This window comes from Brienomyrus brachyistius, chromosome 5 (assembly GCF_023856365.1).
Source record: "Brienomyrus brachyistius isolate T26 chromosome 5, BBRACH_0.4, whole genome shotgun sequence".
Lineage (NCBI taxonomy): Eukaryota > Metazoa > Chordata > Actinopteri > Osteoglossiformes > Mormyridae > Brienomyrus > Brienomyrus brachyistius.
Genome location: NC_064537.1, coordinates 24,658,199 through 24,684,768, shown reverse-complemented (window position 1 = coordinate 24,684,768; position 26,570 = coordinate 24,658,199). Strand labels below are relative to the sequence as shown.

General features: G+C 45.8%; 1 protein-coding gene across 2 annotated transcripts in view; it reads right to left on the bottom strand.

Annotated features, from left to right (window-relative positions):
* The window catches only part of rhbdl1 (rhomboid, veinlet-like 1 (Drosophila)), a 55,057-nt gene extending 30,987 nt beyond the window's left edge, over positions 1–24,070 (bottom strand). For both annotated transcript variants that reach the window (XM_049014564.1, XM_049014563.1), the window contains exons 1-2: positions 23,739–24,070; positions 14,446–14,604 (exon numbers count right to left, since the gene is read on the bottom strand). In XM_049014564.1, coding sequence (XP_048870521.1) covers positions 14,446–14,604; positions 23,739–23,777 — 198 coding nt within the window. In that variant the 5' untranslated portion in view covers positions 23,778–24,070. The remainder of the gene's footprint in view (positions 1–14,445; positions 14,605–23,738) is intronic.
* Between the last annotated feature and the right edge of the window lie 2,500 nt (positions 24,071–26,570).

The window sequence follows — 26,570 nt, the reverse complement described above, 5'->3', positions numbered from 1 at the left end:
GGCTGTCTGCCAAGGAAAGGTTTCACACGCCGCGTCCCACTGAGGTCTTGTGGTATCAGCGTGAGTTTCTTTCTCCGCTTCCCAAACGAATAAGAGCGCTACCTTGACGACTCAGTGGCTAAAAGGCAGGGGCTGTTTCAATGGTCTAGACAGGCGTAGACGGTTCCCCTATCCTGCAAAAGCTTAAAATATTTTGTAGTGATTTCCGCTCTCAAGAGCACATCGTTGTCGGGGAATTATTTTATGGAAGGCAGTACAGTCACAAGAGCATATTGAGAGTAAAATAAAATCTGACTCTGGATGATCTCTGACAGCCAATGAAAATCACAGATTTGTCGAAGAGATGCCATGTTTGTTTTATACGGCACTGGAAACACAGCTTACATCTTATGTTAATACTTAAGATCTTTCCCAAAGGAGATGAATAAAACGCTGTACCTCTTGTACCTCCCTTAATCATTCAGAACTTATCTGAAAACATTATTTTTATTTTTTTGATGATTAACCTCTACATCAGCCTAACAAGGCATCATGGAAAGACAACATAGCTCAAGATAATTATTCAACTGAACCAATTACAAAATGAAAAAAGGCATAATTCTGACCAGTCCATAGTCCAAAAGTCCAAAGTCATGCAGATATTGGACAGACTGATTAGCCCAGAGGCACCATAAAGTTGGGGAAAGTTATAATGATTCCAAGGAGTGACTGAAAAAACCTAATCTGTTTGATCTGGGTTGGGGGTCCAGTACAATGTGCTTTTCTGGGGCCCAAAATCTTTAGTGGCACCTCTGGATCAGCCAATGAAAATTACCTTTTTTTCAGAGCCAAAGAGCACTGACCACTTCCGGAGAATGAATTCCATAATTACAGGGGACAGAAAAAGAGCACACTCTCCTCCACATATCTCACATTTTCTTGTGCTTTAATCAGTAATTTTAAATTTAATTGTAGGATTAAGACCTGTTTTGCCCTGATTCAAAGCACACGAAATTAAAATGAAATAAGTGAAATCGTTTTAATTTGAAAAAACAAGTCACACACAACAAAACAGAGATATCATCATTTATTAAGTACACATGTCAGTACCTGATGGAAATACATTTGGCAGTAACTACAGCTGCCAGTCGCTTAGGGCAGCTTTTTACATGGCTGGCATACCTGCATTTTGGGATCTTTGCCCACTCTTCTTTGCAGAACTGTTTGAGCTGGGAGACGCAGGGAAATTTTCACTGATGAACAGCAACATTCCACTCATTCCAAACAGTTTCAATTGAATTTAGGTCAGGACTTAGACTTGGCCACTGTAGAAAATCCACGTTCTTTTTGCATGCCATTGCATAGTAACTCTAGGCCTTGTGCTTTGGGTCATTGATCTTTTTGAGAAACAGCTTTCTTCTTGCCACTCTTTCATACACACCATATGTGGTCAGTATCATTGATATTGTTGGATGATGCACATCTTGTTCTGTTAGCCGTTAAACTCTGTACAGTCATGAGAAAAAATTAGGACACCCCATGAAATATTTAATTCTTTATGAAGAAATATCAAAATACCAATATTAAATCCATCCATCCATCCATTTTCCAAACCGCTTATCCTACTGGGTCACGGGACCAATATTAAATCTTCTTTCAAATTATATCTATAGGTAAAGGTCATGTAATTGAATCAGCAGAAACAAATTCACTTATTTAAACAAAGGAAATTAACTAAGATGCCAGTTCCTGCTGAGGATTAAGTCAGAACACTCTGCGCCCTAATACGTAGCTAGTATTTCCCCCTTTGTTTGAAATAACCTCAAAGAGACATTTCCTGTAACCATATATCAATCTCTGATATCACCTAGCAGAAAGTGTTCCTCGCTCTCCGATGCAGAATTCCTTAAGCTGTGTGATGTTTGAAGGGTGTCCTGCATGCACAGCCCATTTCAAATCACCCCAGAGCATCTCAACAGGATTCAGATCCGGGCTTTGACTTGACCATTCCTGAACTCTCCATTTCTTTCTTCTAAGCCATTCCTTGGTAGATTTACTGGAATGTTTTGGGTCATTGTCATGCTGCATGATCCACCCCCACTTCAGCTTCAACTTCTGGACAGTTGGTCCTACATTGTCATCAAGCACCCTCTGATGTGATGAAGAATTCATAGTGGCTTCTGTGATGGTGAGCTGGCCAGGTTCTGCTGCAGCAAAGCAGCCCCAAATCATGACATTTCCACCCCCATGTTTCACAGTTGGTACAATATGAGGTTCTTTTGCTCAGAAGCTGCCTTTGGTTTACATCAAACATGTCCTCTGTTACTGCGTCCAAATAATTCAATTTTAGATTCATCTGTCCAAAGCATGAGGTTCCAAATGTCTGGTCTTTGTCTAGGTGGTCACTGGCAAACTTCAGTGTTGCCCAGATGATTCTTGATGGCAAGGGCTTCCTCCTTGCACATCTCCCATGTAAATCAAACTTGTGCATCTCTTTCTGATGTTAGATGCATGTACCATGACATTAACTGTGGCTAGAGCTTCCTGTATGACCCGTGATGACATTTGAGAATTCTTGGAAACTTCTTTCAGTATCTTGCGTTCTGCTCTTGAGGTGAACTTGCTAGGTTGCTGGTTGTTGTTTTAAATGTTCTCCACTTGTAAGTTATTTTCCGCACAGTGGAATGGCTGATTCCAAACTCTCTTGAGATTTTTTTATATCCTTCCCAGACTCATATGCATGTACAAGCTTCTTTCTGAAGGCCTCAGAGAGCTTTTTGGATCTCACCATGATGATGCCACTCACTTCAACAATCAAGAGCAAACCAAACTATATATATATGTGGTTTAAATAGGACAGGCTCTACCAGAAAAAGCTCTGTAACGATCTTCTAACCATTTTTACCTGATATGGTGCACCTGACTCAAATTTTAGACATTTTAAATAGTGATGAATGTGAGGGTGTCCTAACTTTTTCCTCAGTGGAAATTAACATCTTACTTAATTTCCATCCAATTTCCATTTTCCCATCCGCTTATCCTACTGGGTCGCAGGGGGTCTGGAGCCTATCCCGGAAGGAATGGGCACGAGGCAGGGAACAACCCAGGATGGGGGGCCAGCCCATCACAGGGCACACTCACACACCATTCACTTACACATGCACACCTACGGGCAATTTAGCAAGTCCAATTAGCCTCAGCATGTTTTTGGACTGTGGGGGGAAACTGGAGTACCCAGAGGTAATTTCTTTTCTTAAATAAGTGAATTTGTTTCTTGTATTTCCATAGATGCAATTACATCGCCTTTATCTACAGATATAATTTGAAAGAAGATTTCATTTCGATATATTGATATTTCTTAATAAAGAAGTAAATATAAAAAATTTTCACATGACTGTAGATCTTGCCATTGGATTCCTGCTGGTTTCTCTGACCAACTGTCCTTGTTCCTGGTGACTTAGCTTTGATGGACACCCCGCTTTTGGCAGACTGGGGGTGGTGTCACGCACATTCCACTTCTTCCTGATTAAGTTAACAACACTTTGAGGTATGTTCAAAGATTTTGTCATTTTTATATCCCTCGCCTGATGCATACCTTTCAGCAACTTCATCACACACTTATTTTGTAAGGTCTTTGGGATCCATGCTGCTTACTGCGTTTATCAGTTATCGCGCTAATTGCAGGTGCTGAGCAGTTAAGTTAATATGTAATCCTGAAGGCAACTTGTTACTTCTATGATAGTCTAAGTGATACTATATTAGGGGGGGGGGGCACATACTTATTAACACAGATATTTCAGAAACACTGTCACAATCTCACAAGCAGATTCATGCTGATTCAATAAAGTAATAACATAATCAATAGATATCCATGCAAATTCCACGGTTATATCTGTGTCATCATAGGATACTTGTACTGTCCTCTCCTTGGTCACCCTCTGAGATGACAGACAGCTCTACTCCACATTGATTTCTAATGGCTGCAGGCCGGTCAGCCTCAGCACAAACCGCAGCAAGATTAGCTAGTTTCTATTAGCATAGCGCAGAATAAATGTAAAAGTAAACAGACACACATACACAGTTAGTACCTGCACAGTATAAGAGGCTTTTCACACAGGAAATTATAGCATGAAATCCTCTGGATGGTTTAAATTGGCTTTGGAGACAGAAACATTTGGTGAGTCCTGTAATGCGTTCAGTTCATCAGAGAAAGAAGACGGTAAAGAGAGGGTACATTAACAACGATGACAGTGTAATTACTGCAGCACAGTCCGTTTGAGTCTGTGATGGGGGTACAGACACCCTCGCCTGCTGAATTACCGAGGGACTGAACCTGGGCTGCCTAAATAAATTAGGCTGCATTTGCTATCGCCTGCCGTGGAATCGCGTCTACCCAACATGCAATGCGACATCGCTTAAATCACGATTTCAAAAATATTTGACTCGTCTCTTGAAAACGAAAAAAAATATTTTGAGTAATAACTAAAAAAATAAATAAATAAATAAAAATCATATTCACCATTTATAATAAACATTTAAAAGTGAGAATTCAGAGCTAGGGGCCTGAACACGGCGACCTATAGAACACACCAGGGTAGGGTGTAGGACATTTAAATGTGGTGTAGGGAGAGTAAGGAAAGAATTCGGGGAATGTCGAGGTATTGGTAATTTTGCACACACTGTAAAACGAAGTAAACTGTAGGTGTTGTTTTACGGTTTTCTTTTCGGATATGGTGTGAGGCGTTACGGGGGAGGGGAGGGAGAAGCGAGAGGCAGTTTTGCTCGTGTTTAATTCAGCAGGCAGTAAACACTCCGACAAGCGCCGTTCCCAGAGATGCTACTTTGATCAGCGCCATGTCTGCTAAACACCTGCCGACTCTGCAGTGCAGCCTCCCCAGGAGGACCCGCACACTCCGCCGTTACGCAGACGTACCACCCCGCCTAACAGCCGATACCCCAGCATGAGGGCGGCTCTGACAGAGCTCGTACCCGACAATGGGAAACATCCGTCCACGTGCAGGGGGGGTGGCGTGGGGCTCTTTGGGTGATCCTGTCAAGACTGAGGCCCCTGTTTTTGGGAGAGGGATTCTGCTGGCGGCTGTACCTGGGACAGATGCAGGCAGGATGACGTTTGAGCCACCAGACTTGTGACTAAAAGTCTCTTTCAGACATGCAGAGGTGCAGGTTCTAGTCCCTGCTCTTTGTTCCCCACCGAGGTACCAAACCAGCATTGGGTTTAGTCTTCGCTTGCTGGTGACATGATTAAATGCGGGACTGGGGAATCAGTGCCGAGCAGCGTCAATGTCAGCACTCATCAGAACCTCCATAAGTAGGGTTTGGCAGTTACGCAGTGTGCAGCCCTAAAATCATTCCATCAGATGATGCTGTCTTGCACTCCAGTAATACAACCTCAAGCAAAGAAAAACTGTAAAAAAAATTCAACCGGACATAAAAAGTAATGACTGTAGCACCAGAAATAATTATGATACTAGGTGATTAAATCATTTAACGCTATAACTGAAGTAAGCTGCAGTTTAGAGAAAATTCACACAGGCAAGGGGGCAATGGGGGGGGATAGTGAGGATGCTGACCGGCTCTCGCCTGCGTGATTCACCTCTGCAAGCAGCGTTTCTCGAGTTCTCCATGTTAAGCTGGTTTTATGTAAATTAGAGAGTGTGTGTGTGTGTAGGGGGGGGGGTGGGGGGGGCAGTGAATGGGAGCTGCATACTTTAAAGAGACAGCGTCTGCAGGGAGGGGGAAGCCCAAGGGTCCATTCAGGGCAACAACACCGGTTTTACACACGGGCACTAAATTTAGCAAGTCCACAGCAATAACTGGGACTTCACTCAGTCCTGCCTGTGCCGTCAGTGTTTTTAGCTGTCATGCACAGCTACAGCTATCAAAGAGCCCCGGTTTGTTGTTTTCCCATCCTTTTTTTTTTTATCTTACACAGGAGCATATGGATAGTGCTGCGTGGAGACGGGGTGGCACAGCCGGCCTCCGACGGGAGCTGGAGCTGGAGTCGCGTCTCGATACTATAAATACAGGAAGGTTTGGCGGCGCTCCGTGCGAAATGTTCCTGGATAATCCCTTTGTTCCCTTCACCCACGGGCAAGTCCGCAGTGCTGACACACGGGCGGCTGGGGCGGAAGGGCAGAGGTTTTCACCGGAGGGAGCTCCAGAGCACCCTACCCTGTCATGTGACTGGGAATGGGGTGGGGGATTAGCGCACTTTCAAGGCGTAAGCTCAACACCGCCCCGCACCATCTGAGTGTGGATCCATCTGAGAAACGCACATACACCATTAATCACACTTACAGGGAGGCTGTATCTCCTCCAGCACCACCAGCCCCCCCCACCACTGCAAACAAAGCCACAAAGCAGCATGTGTGAAGAGCGATCATCAGCTTCTTAAAAGTGAAACTAAAATATCACGAGTAGTAGCATCGGGCTGTTTCTGTTTGCCGTCTGCTCGCACGACCTTTAAGGAAAAGCTCTCAAGATGTGCATCCATGTGCACACACACACACACACACACACACACACACACACACACACGTTTGTATTCATATCTCCATTAATTTCTATGGGCATAACCCTAATCCCAATGACAACATCAGCCCCCACCCAGCTCTAACCTTAACCATAAGTAGCCAAACAAAATGCAGGTTTTTTGTTTTTTGATTGCAGTCACAGACTTTCATAAAATTGATTTTCTGCTTCTGGGGCCCAAAAAAATGGTCCCCCTAATATCAAAATAACACACACACACACACACACACACACACACACATGTAGGGTATACTTATCCTTATGGGGCCCGCTCATTCACTTCTATGGGAAAAATGCTAACGCTAACTATGACAGCCTTAACCCCCACCCAGTCATAACCATAACCATAAATAACCAAGCAAAATACAAGAGTTTTTGCATTTTTAGTTTTTTCATAGCAGTCACAGATTTTTATAAAGTAGAGTTTTCCCTTATGGGGACCAGGAAACCAGCCCCCATAAGGGAAAGAAAACGACATTGTGTCCCCATAAGGATAGGTATACCCACCCACACACACACACACACACACACACACACAAAATAGGAAATACGTTTGAGTTCTAGCTGTGAGCTTCCAGACCCCTCGGACTGGGTCCTGTGTCAGAGACATGTGCACCAGCAGAATAATTCAGATGTCAGGGTTTGAACACACAAGGATGGCAAAAATTTAGCAAATACACGTTGATGATCATAAGGCACGTGAGCAGAGAACAGACAAGGTCCTGGGGGACGCCTGCGAGGAGGAAGGTTAACGAGGTGACGTCGCAGTTTGCTGCAGCACCCAGCGTTTCCTGGAAAGCGATAATGACATCATTAACCCCGGGCTGCCGAGTCTGGCAGGAGAGAGAGTTGGAGCACCGGCCGAAGGTCGGGACCCGTGCGTGTCTGTGTGTCCCTGGGTCCTGCGACATGCACATGTCAGCCCCCATCTGCTCAGCACCCGTTGCGGCCAGCCGGGAAAATCTGTTGGCTCTCTATGTTCTGGTGCACATACTAACACCTCATGTAATGCCATGTGTACACGCTCAGGAAGTCATTGGCGTGTTCCGTTGCGAACACACTTCTACATACTTCATTAGAACAGATTTTGCATTGCATTTAACTATTCAGAGGATGCTTTGGTCCTAAGTGAAGAGAAGCTTGAGATCAGAGAGTAATGCTGCGTTACATTCGAACTCATAGTTAGAAATTTCAACTGAATCTACACAACCCTACACAACCATAGAATCCCAGACGGCTGCACCCTTTATCAACAGAAGTTATAGCTGTAGTTTTAGTCTCTTTATTAGCAGTTACATTTCATTTGTGGCTCATTAAATCTGTTGTATACACACTACTGTCCAACCTCTATCTGTGGACGTGTTGCTGCTTGTTGTCTTTATGCGCAAAACACTGTATAATGTGTTATCAGCTGATATTGCTCAAAATGGCAAAAAATTAACCAGGCTAGAACTGGGGCCGACAAGGTATCTGGCTAAGCAAGAAATCTTGCTTTTTGAAACAGGTCCCTGGTATTGTTAACTGGATTTCCGACTTGCTGTACTGGAACACGGTTAACTCGTGCATGACGTCATTCCCAGTTCTGAGTTCCATCCTCCAAGGTAAATGGAACAACAGAAGGTCCACCAGCATCGGGCAGCCTGGGATCTGTTGAGGTTACATGCCTTGCTCAAGAGCCCAACGGGCATATGATTAATCTGCCTGTCACAGGTTTAGAACCCACAACCTTCTGGACACTGACAGAAGGCCCTGACCCACTAAGCTGTATACCACCCCCTGTAGGGTAGATTTTGCATGCTTCATGTGGCACGCTGGCACAGTAAGGTACACCTCCAATCTTGGAGCGATGGAGATTTGAGTTCATTCTCATTACTCATTCTAATGTTCTGATTCTGGCAGTGCATCTTGTAGGGGCAAGGCACATCAGCTAGCCTATCCAACGCACAAATTGAGGCATCATTCAGGGGGAGTTACCCCGGCATGTCTCCTAATGTCCTACACCTTAACCGTGAGCTGTCAGCATTGTGCATTTTTCTTCTTGGGTCCGATTGGGAAAGATGGTGAGCAAAGCACTCGCTGGCCAAAGAAGTAGACAGCTCTGTGCGGGGTCACCGCTGCACTCTAGGACAGGCTTCTTCTGGTCATGCTCAGGCAGGATGTTTTCCTTAAGCAAACTCTATGACGTTGCGGTACAGTATGTGTAGACGTTACCCATAATTCTGCAGCACAGACTTTCATTGTGGCACCAGACTTGGGTCTGTCGAGGGAAGTTTACAGAGGGTGCCTGAGGTTCGGCTTAAAGACACAACCAGAGTGGTTTCAGTTCACCCGCCGCCGTCAGCTCAGGCTTACATACCATTCTGGTGACCTTTTCACTTGAACAAAAGTCATCCTGGTTGACACCAAAGGTAAACTGTTTCAGGTTTAAAAAATATTTTTAATAACTCTAACGATGCCCACGGACCACATCGGAGTGTACGCCATTCCTGAATCGCGTCAACATTTACCTAATTTCTGAGGACCGTGGAATGGATTGAGGTTTAATTTGGTAAATTTTGCACAGCTGTAATGTGACGCCTCATTAAGGATGCATCATCTGCTCCAGCAGTCACAGACTTATAGCAATCACACACATTTAAAGCCACTAATTATATCTGCTGCCTGCCAATATTTCTCTTCGCAGGTACATCCCAGGGTCTCGGCTTACGTCCCGAGACGCAACAGCCTGCTCAGCCGCTATCATGTGCCGCTCAGCCCATATATCGATGCCATTTGTTTGATTGTGTCTCCTGTCGTGGAGATTCCCCTCCTGACAGTTCAGGGCACATTCGTTATTCATGCCGGAGCCGAGTCCGGTCGCTGGGGTTTGCTGGGATCTGGTAGCGGTGGAGGATCATGTCAGGCATGTTTAGGGAAATAGTCCCATGGTTGGGGGGGGGGGGGGGGGTGCCGCCATAGCTTTGCAGGTGACTTCCTAGCCTGTCTTGCTCCAGCTTCATGGTCCCTGATATCAGTGCAGAACCAGATCCCTGAAGCAGGCAGGTGTTTCGAGAAGGAGACTCTGGGGGGGATTTCCGACTGCATGCAGCAGTAGCCTGAGGGCTGGTTCACACTCATTGAGGATGGGGATATGCCACAGAGTGAACTGTAGTGCCGTTCGGGTTCTAAATATTCATCAGGGATCCACATGCTTTGACACCTGGCCATGAGAGGCGCTATAGAGCAAACCTTTTGTTAAATCACGTTTATGAAGTGCGGTATGAATGGAATATTAAAAAGATGTTACTAAAATTAATCTGCATTATGTATGTACAGTATGCAAGCTGGGGTTATTATCGTAAAAAAAAATCATAAACTGAAATAAAAAAAGATTAGAAAATAAAGTATAAAACCACAACTATACAAAAACTATAAATATTGCTTCCGAAATTAGCTGAAATAAAAACAAATGTTGACTACTTTCCATTACTATTTAGCTAAAGTAATGATTCGTTTTTCTTTGGGCCTCTTTCATGCAGTGTACTTGAATCACAGAAATAGCAAACAGCTCTCCATATATCCCTAAAAATAAAATTACTGAAATATATTAAAACTAGATATACATCCTTAAAATAAAAACTAAGCCACACTTAAAACTAAACTGGATTTCAAATGAAAATTGAAATGAAAACATATAAAAAATAAATAAAAAAATCAAAACTATAATAACACTGGCAGAAGGCCCTAGACAGGTGTATTGAGTTGCAGTTACATTTGTACGTTATTTTACTTTACAGCCATCTGGAGTCTTTACGATCCTGGAATGAGGAATCATATAAATGTCGGTATTTACGAACTTCCTCGTCAACTTTACTCTGTACCCACTCGATGTATTTGTTTTCAGTGTGATAAGAGAGAGTAGAAAAAGTGATTATATATATTCTTTGGTCTGATCTTCTTTCTAAGTTCCTGCTGCTGTTCCCCTGGTCAATGAGCGATCGTGGTGCGGTTGTGGCATTGGACGCACAGTCAACGTTGTTTTGGTCTTTGAGTGGTTTGCGCCGTTGCGCACGGTGGTCCAATGCAGTCTGCATGCCTGTACGAACTGGCCTTCGAGATGTGCCCGGCCACATTCAGCCGAAGCTGGGTGGGAGAGGCATGACCATGCGGCCCGCTGGGTTGGGGATTCACACGTAAGTGTCTGGATTCCATACCTCTGTACTTCTCTCAGTGGGGGTTAACAGTGACGTCAGCATGCCGCGCTTCCATCTGGACAAGGATTCAAAGCACGCTTCTGGGTTGGTGCCAAACGGAGGCCGGTACTCCCGAGAGCTGTCTGCAGCGCACATGCACGAGTCAGCACCCTCCGCCTGCCGCGAGCTCGCTTTAAATTAGCCCAGTGTGCCTTCACCCCGATGCTAGCAGACATTCCCTCTGATATAACAGCAGTGGTTTATAGCTGTATTCAGAAGGCTTGGCTTCTCTCATCAGTCAGGTATCACCCACGGGGTTCCCCAGCAAGGAAAGATGCGGTTGGGTGGAAGCACATTGGCTAAGCACCAACATAACGCCGATTTGCAGCCATATCCATCTCGTGCATTCTGCCCAGCAGGGCTTCCCCAGAAGGGGGCACGCATAGCATTAGGCAGGACATCTCATCTGTCCATCCATCCGCAGTAACCACTGACGCGGTCAGGGTCACAGCGACCTGGAGCCTGTCCCAGAATGCACAGGGTCGCCGGTGCGTCACCGGACGCTCGCAACGTACTCGTGTTCCGAGGGCAGCCCACCGATTTGCCCAGAAAAAAAAAAACGCAATGGTAAGTAGAAAAATTCAAGACCATGGAATGAGCAACTACAGCACAACTGAGCCACAAAATGATCCTACATATATAAAAAGCTGTTTTAATGACAACATTGGCAAGAACGAGAAATGCAAAAAAACAATCACTGTCTGCCAACTATAGAGCGAAAATGATGCCTTTTTTTAACACTAAAATAGTGTGTGAATCTGGAGTCACACTCACAAAACTCCTCCAGAATACTTCAAAAGCACATGCATATTTAAGAAATTCAATAATGCACACATACTGATTTGTTAGACTTCCTAAAAAACACAATAGTAGAGAATGTTTACATAAAGTAACATGAGTGATCAGTTGGGCCTCTCTTAAGCCAGGGGCTACTTTATGGCGATTATTACCCTTGAATCCATTTTCCATAACCACTTCCCCAATGCAGGCTCATGGTGAGCCTGGAGCCTATCCCAGGCAGCACAGTGTACGAGGCCTCGGAGAGCCCGGAAATAATGCCAGTCCATCACAGGGCACAAACATGAATGCAAATGATTTCACCCCAGGGGCAATTTGGAGACACCAATCCACCTAAAATAAACGTCTTTGGACTGTGGAAGGAAACCGGAGTACCGGGAGGAAGCCCTTACAAATGGGTGGAACTTAAGAACATTTGCTACTACCTAACTGGGCCATCCATCCATCCATCCATTTTCCAAACCGCTTATCCTATTGGGTCGCGGGGGGTCCGGAGCCTATCCCGGAATCAATGGGCACGAGGCAGGGAACAACCCAGGATGGGGGGCCAGCCCATCGCAGGGCACACTCACACACCATTCACTCACACATGCACACCTACGGGCAATGCAGCAACTCCAATTAGCCTCAGCATGTTTTTGGACATGTTTTTGGTCCACACATATGTGACCCAGGCGGAGACTCGAACCCGGGTCCCAGAGGTGTGAGGCGACAGTGCTAACCACTGCACCACCATGCCGCCCCTAACTGGGCCAGTCCAGCAAAAAATATAGTCTGATGTGCAAATCTTTTACTAGCCAGTGAGCTAGTGTTAAGTTTTTTTGTATTCGCCCTTTGTCTAAATTACTCGCCTCAGATAAGTGGGCAAGCTTAATTCCCAGGCTTGCTTACAAACATAACTCATTACTGAAACTTAAATTACACGAGTTATCTAACTAGCTATATATAGCCATTTATTTCACAAGGTTATGTATGATACTGACTAATTTAAAACCTTATATTTCCTCCAGTGATTGTATATCTCACGCATTACTAATAGGAGTGTTGTCAATATTAGGGCAATTTCCATATATTAATAATTGTTATCTAATGAACTGTTTGATATTTTGAAAATAATAAATCTTAAAATACAAAACGTCTCAAAAACGTTTAGCTATTGAAATCCTACAATGTTGGGATTTTTCATAACTGTCGAGTGTAATAATGTAAGTGTCATTCTTTTGTGGTTGTTAATCATGGTACTTAAATGTATACAAAGAAACAGATTTGCCCTTTAACATTCCCTGTAGAACACCAAGCTGTAGTAATTAAACAGAGTTTCAAAAAAAATCTGGGATTAAAACTGAAAATTTCATTTTTCAGAAAAAAAGTGAGAAAAAAAAACCTTCAAATACCTATCGGTAACATTTCACAAACTGAATGTTTAAATTATAGTCATAGAAATTTCCGCTTACTACATCAGAGTGATGCAAACGTCATGCCCAATAGAGATGTACTGCTTAGTGGGGTCAATGATTTGCCTAAGGCCCCACAAATCCAATTCTTGGGGGCGGGGGGGTGCTAATTTGCGGCTCCTTGGAGATACTAGAGCTCTCCCACAAGAAGCTGGTGCATGAACAAAAATAAAAGCACGTACAGCTGTCGTTATGCAATGCTCGCTACGTCTTTGGACTTTTTAAAGCTAGCTAGTTGCTGTCAGCTGTTTGTTTTATTATGATGCCGTATGACAGGGAATCCCACACACTATATTTGCTCCTGTCATGTGCTACAATAAACTAGCACACCAATTTCGAGAACACTCACATAGCTAATGTTAGTCTTAGATAGAAGCGAGGGACTGTTATATATAACATAGCTAACCTAAGCAGTAATTCAACAATATTTTAACCATAATTTTTTTATTCATTTATTAATCAATAATAGATGTAGCTATCATCTAACTTCGTGCTTTGGACGTCAATTTCAGTGTTATACTTGCAGAAGCAGGGTGCTTGATTCCTGATTGAGATTCAAAATAAGATCACATTTCTGTCACAGAAAAGGGATATTACTGCCATTATGCCTGTAGATTCTCTCATGGTGACTTACTGGAAACTTCTGGGCTTATCAGGAACAAACAGCCTAAGTCGGCTCTGAATTTAAGATGTGTGAATGTGACTTAAAGGGGGAGGGGGCTTCCACAAGTGAATAGAAAACACATTTTTGGATACTATATTTCCTCAAAAAAATGAGACATTAAAAACATTTAAAGGGGGGGGGGGTGCTAACCACGCTCAATAAACTTTGACAAAAATGATCTGGAGGGGTTTGTTGCCGCCGGCAATCATCTTACAGTAAACACCGGTAATCAGAGACATTCAGGCACATTCTGAGGGGTAAAGGTTGCAAATTCATAAGGAAGAAATACTCCCACGTCTGTTTCATTGCTTACAGAGTACAGAAGCGATAACAACAGAACCAGCACCCCGGGTCTCAGTGGATATCAGAAAGCTGAAAACATAAGAAAGAAGTGAGAGAATAAAAGCTTCTATTCCCAGTCCTTGGTGTGATTGTTGCTTTGGCCGTGGAGGCGTGAGGGGAAGTCGCAGACCTGAGCAAATCCGGCCTTTCTCAGGGCACAGACAGTCCGCTGACATGCCTCTGTGTCAGACTAATAATGGATATGAATCCTTCATAGATAGCAGGGATTTTTTTTTTCCTCTTTAATTTCTTAACAAACATTGCAGCATTAAATCGGCAAAAATGAAACACCAGAGGGCCAAGACACAGATAACGTCTTAATTAAATGTCATGGTGGAGGGCGGCCCTGCCTCTCCCTGATTGGCCAATGTGAGAGCATGCCTTTGGGACCCCCCACCCAATCACAGCTCGCTTCAGCACTCACCAGCTCGATGAGTTCCTGGTAGCAAACCTGGCCCTCCTCATTGCTCTGCACCAGGGCAAACAGCATCTCCAACTTGGATGGGTCCAGCTGCAGCTCATGGTGCTCCACCAGGCTGGTGAAGTTCTCCACTGCGATGAAACCGGTGTTCTCTGGGTCCAGCTGCCAAACGCGACAACACAACTGTGTTAATGGTAGAAACCATTACCATGCTTTCTGCATGTGGGACTTCTTCAAATAGCAGTATAGGTAAAATTAAGGCATGGAACACTTTAAAGAAAGCAAGGTGTAAGGCAGTAGGACATCAGATCTGTTCACATGTTCATCTTTGCTATGAGGCTACGGCTCATCATTTGATTTCACATCAAAGTGTACCTGAAGCTAGTCTTCAAGCCTAAGAACATGCAGAACCAGTAAGCAGTTCCTAACCCACTAAGAGTCAGGCACTTTGTCAATTCCCTGTAAGCCAAAGCCTGGGCAGCTATTAATGCAGAAGCCTGCTCACCGCTTCTCTTCTTTAATTGATCCAGGCAGGGGAGCGTCATAAAAGTGCCAATCGTCAGAAGGGTGAAATCGTGCCTTGCATGGAATGGGCTTTAAGCAGGGCCTCGCCAACACAGACACTTGTCTTTGTCTGTTCTGTGCCTGTTAAACAATGTCTCAGCATTCATTCCCGGCTATCTGTGAAATAAACTAATGCTCCTCCCATATATTATGAAACTGTGTAAGAACAGCAACAAACAATGTTTCACTGGCAAAGCTCATTTATATTAGCTTTACAAGTAAAACTACATAGACATTTGTTCATGTGCCAGAACACAACGTGTTGTTGCTTGGTGAGAGCTGATTTTCAGCTCTTGCATCATTCTGGAGTCATTCCGGGCACGTGGCTCCTAGTTACTTATTGCATCTCTTAAACTCCGTTGTACCGCGAGTGCGTGGATGTGTGGGACTGATAATCCGCAGCTCCATCCGCCTCAGATCCGCAGCGACGCGATGGAGCTCTTTACACCGTGTCTCTCGATGCCTTCGGGCTTTCCTGTCGCGGCCCTGAAGGGGAGCTATTTTACTTCGAGCTTTGGCTGACTTTGTCAAAGGAATTTCCCTCTGGGGGGGTGTGGCTGACTGCAGATGCAGCAGACACGAGGTTGATCACGCAGCCTTGGTTTGTGCGTCTGCATTTCTAGCGATCATTTGCAGGTGACGGCTGTTAGTTGGCGTAACACGGATCTGGTTTCTAGGCCGGCTGCCTTGTTTCCTTGCACAGCCACTGGTTTTTCAGCTGGTTTAGTCTGTCTAATTGGTATTTTAATTCCGGTTAATCTGTTTGACTCCCCAGGTCCGATGCTTTACTTATTTATCTATTGTGGGGAAATATGTGATCATGAAAGAGTTTTCATGCAGCTTTCTGCTCTTCCTGGTCAGCGGGCTAATTGCTCTTAAGTCTGTCTTTATGAAAATTAAGATGAGCCCTATCAGTGGTCACAGAGATCAGAAAATCTGTTTCTGCAAATACAGAGCCACCTGCTGACTGGTGACTGACATAGCAACATCTGCACAGGCCCGTCCACTGACACTGTTTATTTCTGGTCTTTGTTAGGGTTTCTCATGTTCAGCCAGAGCACAAGCCTCCCACCGACTAACTCTCATCATGCACATGTTTTTAACCCCACCCTCTGATATTACCTAGTCGGTCATTGCGGGGATGTATCACAGAGGACTTCAGAAATCAGAAAAGCAGGTGGTTATTAAAATAAGGCGTCATAGGCCAAGACCATCAAAACACGGATAAGGTGCACGGCACGGGAATGGAGATGACGGCTGACGGGAGAGACTTACTCCACGCAAAGCGAAATAAACAAACTGTTGCTGCAGCAGGTCAGCAACTGGCTATTGATTTGCTCGGACTATTAAAAAGCAAGATGGCAGAAATGCTCGGGTCAAACTCAGGCCGTGCCTGAAAGAAAATGCAAAGACTGAAACTACATTAGATCTGTCCATAGCAAGTTATTTTTTACTGTCAAGCAAAACTATAAGTAGACTAAATAGCATGAAGGTAAAAATTAAAACATGAATGTGAATCAGGCCAGCTCAGTGGGTAACAGTTAGGCTAATCGGCATATTTAAATTGCCTGTAGTGTATGTGTGCCCTGTGATAGACTGGCATCCTCTCCACAGCATACCCCTGTCTTGTGCCCAGTGCTGCCTGGGACTGGTTCCAAGCTACCCCTGCAAGCGTGACCTGGATAAGCAGATGGGAAGATGGACTAAAATGAATCTTTTGGAAAATATACCGCAAGTCCTCTAACACTTTAACATTGCCTAACTACATTTAACATGAAGTCCAAATAAAGCTTCTCAGTTTGAGTTCCTGTATTTCTCTGAGGGACATGTGGCTTTTTATTGTCCCAAATGTGAACTAAAAAATGTCTTTACTAAAAAAGAGTGTAAATTAACAATAAACAGAAGACTAGAACAAATACATAAATGTTTTTTTTTTTAAATAAACTACCACGAATCCATCCATCCATTTTCCATACAAGCTTCTCCTATTCAGGGTTCCTGGAGTCTGGAGCCGATCCTAGAAGCTAAAGGCATAAGACAGGGAACAACCCAGGATGGGGCGCCAGCCCATCGCAGGGCACACTCACACACTATCCACTCACACACACACACATATATATATATATATATATATATATCCATCCATCCATCCATTTTCCAAACCGCTTATCCTACTGGGTCGCGGGGGGTCCGGAGCCTATCCCGGAAGCAATGGGCACGAGGCAGGGAACAACCCTGGATGGGGGGCCAGCCCATCGCAGGGCACACTCACACACCATGCACTCACACACACACACACATATATATATATATATATATATATATATATATATATATATATATATATATATATATATATATATATATATATATATACACACACCTACGGGCAGTTTGGTAACATCAATTAACCTGAGCATGTCTTTGGACTGTGGGGGGAAACCAGAGTACCTGGCAGAAACCCCAGGACGACAAGAGGAGAACATGCAAACTCCACACGCATGGACCTCGCCTAACAGACTCTAACTCTGTTCTGCAGGGCTAACCAGTGTGGCACCATGCCATCACCTACAAAGAATCCTTAAAAATTACATGTTGCATAATAAAAAAAATGAAAATCACCTTGAATGAAACACAGAATAAAGACTAAACGTTTTACATTGTGGGAGAAAATCGTAGAGGAGCAGTTCATCAGTAAACCTTTAAATGAAGAAGACTGGATTGATAACATAAATGAAGCGGACAGGAGTTCCTGTATCATAGCCAGTCATTGCCATTTGTACAGAGATATATGTCACTGGACTGTTATTAGACCAAAGCAATCACACCCATGTGTATTAAACCCAGGTGGATCGCGAAGCAGATATTTTTACTTTTGCTGGAAACCTGAGCGTGTTTACCAAATTAAACGATGACCTGAAGACGATAAAATACTGGAGCTCGAGGTCACAAGCTCAGTGTTTTGTTTTGTGACTGCAGCCACGGTCACCTTTGTATTTGTCACACCGAGGCTGCAGGAAGTTCAGTTCTACTCTCGGATGCTGCAACAATATCCAGACTCTCCCAGCATTACCAGGCTGCGAAATCCTATGATGAAAACAAATATCGCCACCACTGTCAAAATACTGATGCTGAGTCAGCTCTCACTGGCAAGACAGGGGCTGGAATCAGCATCAGCCTTACTGAGACATCACAGGAACATGTGGTGCCCAGCAAAACAAAACAAACACTGTGAGTGAAAAGAAAAGGTATTTACCCAATCGCAAGGTTTGAAATTGAAAAAGAAACATCTAGAGGTCTGTGCAGCGTTGTGATGTGTTTCACTTCTCCTGAATGGGCAGCCGAAGCCCTTCACTTTATCCGACTATCATTTAAAAATGCTGCTCCATAGCTCTTCATTTGCGTGGCAATGTGAGCCTGCCTCACAAGGTGTTGTCAACATACATGCAATATAGAAGCAAACAGTCTTTGCTCTGCTGCTTTCCAGTTGAAAGAAGGCATTGTGATGTCAACGTCACATCGTTTGTAAAACGTCGGTGAAGCTTGGGCTGCAGATTGTTGGGTGGGGGCGGGGGGCTCACCCCAAGCCAGCACGTCATTGGAGGAGGAGGGTTACAGCCATCATCCCGACAACTCGCACGACTTGACTAATCGATGACTCTTTCAAGTTGACTCCTCACTGGTGAATCACGTAGAGAGTGGCTGACGATGGCTTCGTTTAATAATGCGTGCACTTTCACGTGTAAACACGGGGACTAACGCGGGTGGGTGCAGAATTCCACTGTCACCATGGAGTTTTTTTTCCAAACCATTTAACAGCTCCGTGGAGAACAAGGGAAGGGGTTCATTGGTCCATTGAGTTAGATGTTGGACATGTACCCAATATAATCCTCAAGCTTTAACTGCCATTTGTGCTTTGAAAAATGGTCAATTTACTGGACATACATTTACCAGCTGCACATGCACTATAAAAATGCACAGAGAAGGATGGTTAGCAATAAAGCTCACAGACAGCAACCTGGCTTGAATATGTAGTCTTTTCCTGCCAGGCACCGACTTGGGTCATGGGTTTAACCGTCAACCAGCGGTGCCATGAATGAGGGAGGAAAGAAGATGGCTGAGGGAGGCGAGGCGGCCGCCCCAAAGGCAGAGCCCTTATCGAGAAGCACGGCAAAGGCAGTGCTTCGACAAAGCTGCACCGGTCACCATGGTGACAGGCCGCCTCAACCGCCGCGGTTCTCACTGCGCTTTGTGCGGGAGACGGGCGCCGGGAAGGGGCAATGAAAAGGAGAGAGACGGCCAGGGACGAGGGAGATAGCGAGAGAGGGGGAGAGGGCAGTGGAATGAAAAAGAGGCAGACAGAGGGTATGGGGGGGAGGAGTCAGGGGCCAGGCGGACGGAGCTGGAGGAAGTCGGAGCGAACTATCAGACAGTTAACCTGCAGGACCCTGTTAGAGTGTGGATAAATACCCCCATCACGGCCCAGTGGTACAACAACAAGCCCGCACAAACCAGAATGCATGTCCAACCCGTTACCCCCCCCTCCTGCGTTCAGCTCTGTGTGCCGAGTCATTCATCAGCCCAGCCGTACTCCGCCGTCATGGCCACCTGTGCTGAGGCGTACAAGGACAGCCGGTAACCCGTGATTTAAATAATATTAATGTACAACGCAGGGAGAAACCGACAGGGAGGGGAGGAGAGGAGCCCATCTCCCCCACGCTCTGCGCTGGGGTCTCTCCCCTTAGCAGGTACCGCAGGAAGACTGCCAGCTGAATGTAAATGGCGGCGCGAGGGGGAAGCGCTCCTCTTGACCTGAGAGGAGATTCAGAGCGAGCAGAAAGAGGTCCGGGTTCAGCATAAACAGACGTTAACACCTCGGTGTCAGATCCGCCGCCATGATAAGCGGCCTTTAAGCACTGGGCATCTGCTCCGCCAGGAAGGAGACGCGGGTGTGGGATGGGGCATGGGGAGGAGGGGTGGGGGGGTGGAGTGGGATGGACAGGAGAACGGGGGGGGGGGGGGGGGTCAGAGGTGAATCAGGCCCCCATAGCCTGAGAACAGCAGGGCCTCGTATGATGTTCACCAGAACATGGCAGTGGGTCGAAGTGCCAAACGTACTGACAAGTACACATCATCATAATTATTCTGCCTTGCAGGGCAGCGTGGGACTACATTACAGTGGTTACTAATACCAGTTTACACTAGACCATTTGCACCCCGCACCATGTAAACAACCAACCACGCTTATGCAGATTCCAAATTTCCATAAAGATAAAAAACCAAACCCAATGCAAGGGTGACTGCGTCGATGCGTAACACCATATGCGTCGTGCCCATAATGAGCGAAAACATCTGCGAGTCGCGAGCCCAGGCCGACGAAGGCGAACTTGCGGGAGCCATGGCAGGTTTTGAGGAATCGCTGCCCTACTTTGCCGTAAATGCGCTCGAACTCAAACTTGAGCAGCCAAACGATGATAATCGAGGAGTGCGAGAGCAGCTTTGGGAGGAGATGAATCTTTAAAAAGCTTCTAATTACATACTGCGTGTTTGGATGCCGCCCCGTCGTCGTGTGGGCCCGCTCCAATCTGCGGTGCTTTCGTATTAGACCTACGCAGAACGGCAAGCCACAATATTTGTGTGATTGTGAAAAGCTCCGTGTGTCATGGCTTTCCTGAAATAGCCTGAGCTCAGCACCTCTGCTTTCCTTTTAGGTGGGCTAATAAAGCCCTTTCTTCATGCCCCCCCCGCGCCCCCACCCGCCCCGGACAGACAAACAAGCAACCAACTGACAATAAGCATGCAGAAACCTTGCATAAATATACTTAAATAAACATGAGAATACAGCCACAGCAACCTCAATAATCTGACTGGTACTGTTGGGACTAAACTCTGGCTTAGATTTATGCGAACGTGTGCATCTAATCTTCACTAAAAGCAAGAATGAAGGAAGCGGCGAAAGATTTCCAATACTGTGCATAAGTCACTCTAGTGCAGGGAAGACCAGGCGAGGCCAGATGCCCAGGAAAAGCTGTGGTACGAAGCTCCACTTCCCTAACACGCCTTTGTCTAACCCATTTCAGAGGCTTCGCATCATTTCCATCTTCTCCTCTGCAACCTCTGACAATCTGTTGGTTTTGTGCCCCCTGGTGCTTTTATCCCCATCTGCTCCTGCCCCCCCCCCCCCCCCCCCCACCTCCTCTGGCCAGCATAGGGCTATTCTGATCATAGCTGAATCACTGCGCTCAATAAAAACAGTAATAGGCCTTCTGAGGTATCCTACTAGGAATGTTATCGCTAAAAATCAAAGGCTACATAGGTAAAGAGGCGGGTGAACAGGCAGGTTGGAGTGAACTCGCCGAAAACGTTTGCCTTCAAACACTTCAGGAAGCGGGGGGCCTTGGGCAAGGCTTGTGGGTGGGGCGGCATCTTTCGAGAATCTCGAAACAAAGAGTAGCCAGTATGAAAATCTCAGTTTGGTAGCAGGATGAGTGAGATAGACGCAGACACAGAAGGTGGCAGGACACCTCCCAGGGAGCCTGATGGGCACACTGATGGAAGGGTGTCAGGCAGTTTGAGACTGCCATATTTAGAGCAACAGAGCTGGCTGAAATGGGTAGCTGGAGCAGTTTAGTGGGGGGGGGGGGTGCTGGTTGATCCTCCAGCCAAAAGAACTGATGGCTATTTCCAATTAACAGTTCAACCATTGATTCCAACTTTCCCGGTTTTACATCTCAGCTCTAGCATCCTCTCCATCCATCCATCCATCCATCCATCGTTAAACTGCTTTTTCCAGTCAGGGTCACCGGGGGCCAGCAGCCCACCCCAGCCACCACAGAGCACAAGGCTGGGCTACACCCTGCACAGGGATGTATCGTCTACATCAAACCTGAAATGTTACCTGTGTATGCATGAATTCACATTCTGGATGTGGAACCTCAAGAAGGAGAACTTCCTTGGCAAGCTGGACTGAAGTCTCTGACCAATCACATGTCAGGAGCAGTGATCTAAGCTGGAGTGCTTACTGCTGGATGACAAACTGTAAGCAGCAGGTGCCGCAAATGTCCCAATGAGCTAAATGCAAAGCAACACAGCTGAAAAACAGCTTAAACTTGAGGCAAAATATAGCAAAGACAAAGGATAAGTGCCTCATATCCAAGACACCATCCAGTAGTAACACACTATTATTACTGCAGTTTGCTATAAAGATCTTGATTAGATGTAGCATCTAACATCAACAGATCTTTCTGCGCTCTGCTGTCTGACCTTTCATGCAAATCTGCCAGTTTAATTCATTTACAGAACACTTTTCCTCTCTCTTTTTTTACAAATTGCTTTAAAAAAATCTTTCCAAATAAAGTATCTGTGTGACGTGTCTGTCAGCGGCAGCAGAGCTTATTCATCGGTTCTGACTGGGCATCTTACAGTTGTATTACTTACACCAGTAACTTCAGCTTTACACTACAGCCTGACTCCTCACTGGCACATCATGGCTAGTGCCAGCTATCATACGTTCCCCAGAGGTGATAAATTCCCACCAGTTATCCAGTCTGCAGCCTCCTCCAGCCAATAGCCACTTAAACACACAGACAAGCGGCAGCGTTTCAGGAGGCCAGTGGGATATCTAACAAACTGCGGCAACTCAACAAGCAAACCATGTTTATCTACAATGTATTGTGTGGTAATTATTCATGGAGATCGCTGGCGATAAACCAGTCGAATGGTAAACATGTTAATCATATGGCTGCAGGACGTGCTAATTACTAACTGGCTATTGGACGTGCTAATTACTAACTGGCTATTGGACGTGCCAATTGTCTCTTCACAATAAGTCATATAGCAAATCTATAAAAAAAATGTAACTAGTGCAATATCGCTCTAATGTCAATGGAGCCGAATGACACTAAAATGAGTTAAAATGAAGTACATACTGCTTTTAAACAATGTCTCTTTTCTCAGAATTGATTTGATGAAAATCTTTTCAATTAAGCCTATGATTCAATATATCACCCCAGTGACAACAGGCGAGCGGCATCGTATCGCTGTATCCTAAGTTCCCAGAAGGGGGTCCACCATAGTCTCATTACTTTATGCTGCAGTCCATGCCCAGCTAAAGACTTACAGTCCTGAATCAGTTTGTATCAGAAGGGAATCACAGGAGCGCCAGGATGTTGGAACCATGAACGTGACTACGCTGAGTCTTCAGTCACAGCAGAAGCTATAATGTATTTCTCAGGATAGAAGTAACGCATGTACTGAGAAGAAAATGAGGCAATAACTGAAAGAATAGTTGCAGCCCTCTCTCGGGAAGTGCGACGGCATAATCTAACTTTGCTGTGCCATTCCGCTAGCCACAGCGGGTCTCAACACAGCTGAGTGTGAGAGAGCCACAGACCCCGGCTTTGTCCGTTTCCTGGGGGCAGGCTGCAAAGGCAGGGAATCGTCTGTGCTAGCACAGCTGCCGTAAACAAACTCAGACAGCCGCTGGCGGAGACGGGCAGCGCCAGAATCGTCAGCACCGGGCGAATTCTCCCGAGTCCCGGACCTGTCTCCAACTCTGACGCGGTTAGCAAAGGCTAGCGTCCGTCCGAACTCCAGTGTCAAGCCCCTTTGCCTTGCATCAGCACCACGCTCAGCCTCTCCCATCTCCCCGATGCCCCAGATTGAAGAAAGGATATGGAGAGGCAGGGTGACGAAGGAGACTGTAACCATAGAAACAACCAGCGGCTGCTTACCTGCTCTTGTATGAGCTGAAACAAGGAACTTCTATCCATATACTAGCCAGGAATTTCAGAAGAACCGCGGAGGACAAGGGTGGAGGGAGGAAAAAGAAGGGGGTTAGGTATGCTTAAGGTGGCCAAAAATGAGCTAGCTCCTTGGTGGCTAGGTCCCAAGAAAAAAGATGGAGAAAAAGAAGTAGGCTGGTCCCAGGTTTGTGCTTTGGAGAGTGTTCCCCTCTCTCTGTCCCTGCAGCACTGCGAAAGCGAGCAGGAGAACGGCGGCGGCGGCGCTGACAGCCAGTGGAGAGCCGGAGCAGAGCCAGCTCCTGTAGCACTCGCACTCTCCTCTGCCCTCCACACAGAGTGCACTGCCTGAATGCCAATGAAGTGGAGGAGGGAGGCGGCCCCTGCCGGCCAATGGGAGCCGGAGGAGGCGTGGCCGCTGGCTGCAGCTCTTTTGCACACTGCGGGAGAGTATGGGTACAGCGTCTGGGAGAAGCAGGGGGAATAAGTTACACTGCAGCTTGCACACAGACTCCAGTGACTGAATGCGATCATCCCACTGCTGGTTCCACACAAACTTCTTTTTCACCTGGCTTTACCCACTGGAGCTCTCTGTCATTGACATCCATCAGTGTCTGTCCCCCAGCTATAAGCCAACTGGAACTGACTCTCATGAACTATTCAGCGGTGACAATCTGTAACTGTACTGCACAATTTACTGGAATGCATGGCCTTTGTGTATGTATGATACCTAAGATGTTCTGTGAAATGCATAGCTACCATAATTGTAGCAATGATCACCTTTCATCAAGCAATGAATCAAGACGTGACTCGGAATGATGGAGAGTCTCATGCACGCAGCCTGAAACACAAAGGTCATGTCATTCATTTAGATTTATGACTGTAGGGAATGATTTAAATAATCGCACTGCTAGATCTTTTATCAACTGGTGTGCATTAAGAAAGGTAATGGTTCTAAACAGTAGCATGATTTAATGTGCCATCATGAATCCTTAAGAAGTGATGAGAGTACAGTAAATAACCGCAACCCTCAATTCTCTAGGTTGCTGGTGACTATTTCTGGTTCCTTCGCTGTGCAGAAGCCAGACCTCCCCCCACCCCCACCTCCACGGTGGCCCCATAGGGGTGTGATGTGGGTTTGCTGTAGCCATGGGTGACACAGGCAAACTACAGGTACGAATTTACCCGGCAGCCACCAGGGTTAGATGGGCAAGTCACGGGCAAGGGCAGCCACACTGTCGGCACATGGCGCTGACGGGACCTGTAGCCCCGGGCTGCCTGGTCAGGCTTTTGTCTTTCTCAGTCCACTGACTCCAGCAGCCGAGGCCCCGCCCCTAGAGGGCGCATGTGGTAGTGCGGGTTCCGACGCGGGGTGACGTCGTCACCTCTCCATTCAATTACCGCACACCCGTGGAGGCCCTCGAAAGAAAAAAATAACTCACGCTTTACCTCCTCCTAACCATTTTCAGAAATGGAAAATTAGCTTCAAATGCTGTCGAAAAGGTGAGTGTTACACGGCATCAGGACAAAGTGTTCCGGCTAGGATCACTACGCATGTCGTAAGTACATGCTGAGGCAGATAATAATAGCAGAGGTTTGTGCACGACGTTGCAGCTCTTGGTCCAGGAGCTGCTTATTCCACATGTCTGGGGCCTGGGCTTTTGTGTGGCCTCTTGGCAGTGGGTGGGGCTTGAGCATGTGTTGGGGGGGGGGTTGGGGGCGGGTGGGTTCCTGACATTGAAAGATTGAGCTGCGCTTGACAGTCGTCCCAGGGGCTTGTTCACACATACACTGTAAGCACCAGCTGACCGAGAAACAGCTAATGTGCAATTAATGTAGCGGCGAAAATGAAATCTCCTGCCCCCCGCCCCCCTCCCACCCAGGTGTTGCTACAGTCATTGCAAGACACGCACTAACCAGCTACCAGGCGGCCTTTCGAAAACTAAAGAGAAATTGAGTGAGAAATGTCCCATTCAGTGTCATTTCGTGCTCATGTCATGCTTACAGTGCCCTGCAGAAGTATTGAGACCCCTTCCAAAATTACACACTTCATTGGATTACAAAATGATTCTTTAATTGCTCTTTGCTTGTACTATTTTAATAAAAATAATTGACTGAAGATGAATTATTTACACACAGTATTAGTTTTATATCACAAAATATTTAAAAAAACGGAATTATTCCATTTGCATGAGTTTTTAGTTCTTTTCATTGCGGCAGGCCTTAATTAACCTTAACACTCTTACAGTCACGTCTGTCATCTGTGCTCGCTTTACCAGCTTCAACACTTCCCACAAATGGCACATACAGGATCATGCATCCTTTAAATAAAAGTGAAACATGGAGCATTACATCTAGGACCTAATGGCTGTGACCATGGCCTGAGAGATTAGCTATTTGAGATCAGAAGAAAACTGGCATCACCTCCCTGAGGCCATTGTTAAGACAGAAAAGGAACATATCTGTCAGGGCTTCTCCACTGTCAGTGACATGAGCGCCACCCGGGGTCTCATCAGACCTCTGCATTGCCAGGTTGATAGCAGTGAGGTTTGTGGTTGTTCTCCAATCGGCATTAGCGTTCCTGCTAATAACTGCTTGATATCCGGTCAATCGGCCAATCCAAACTAGAATAGAACCGGTTCTGTAAATTTCAGACCAATTAGGCGTCCAGATACTAGGTGTTGTTGTGGTGGGTAGCATTCACTTCGAATTTGTTAAACAATTCAAAGGCACAGCATGGACTGAGGAAATCCACACATCTGAGCAGACCTGAAGGCAGCTACTGTAACAGCATAGATTTTAAAACTGCGATCCAAAGCAGTG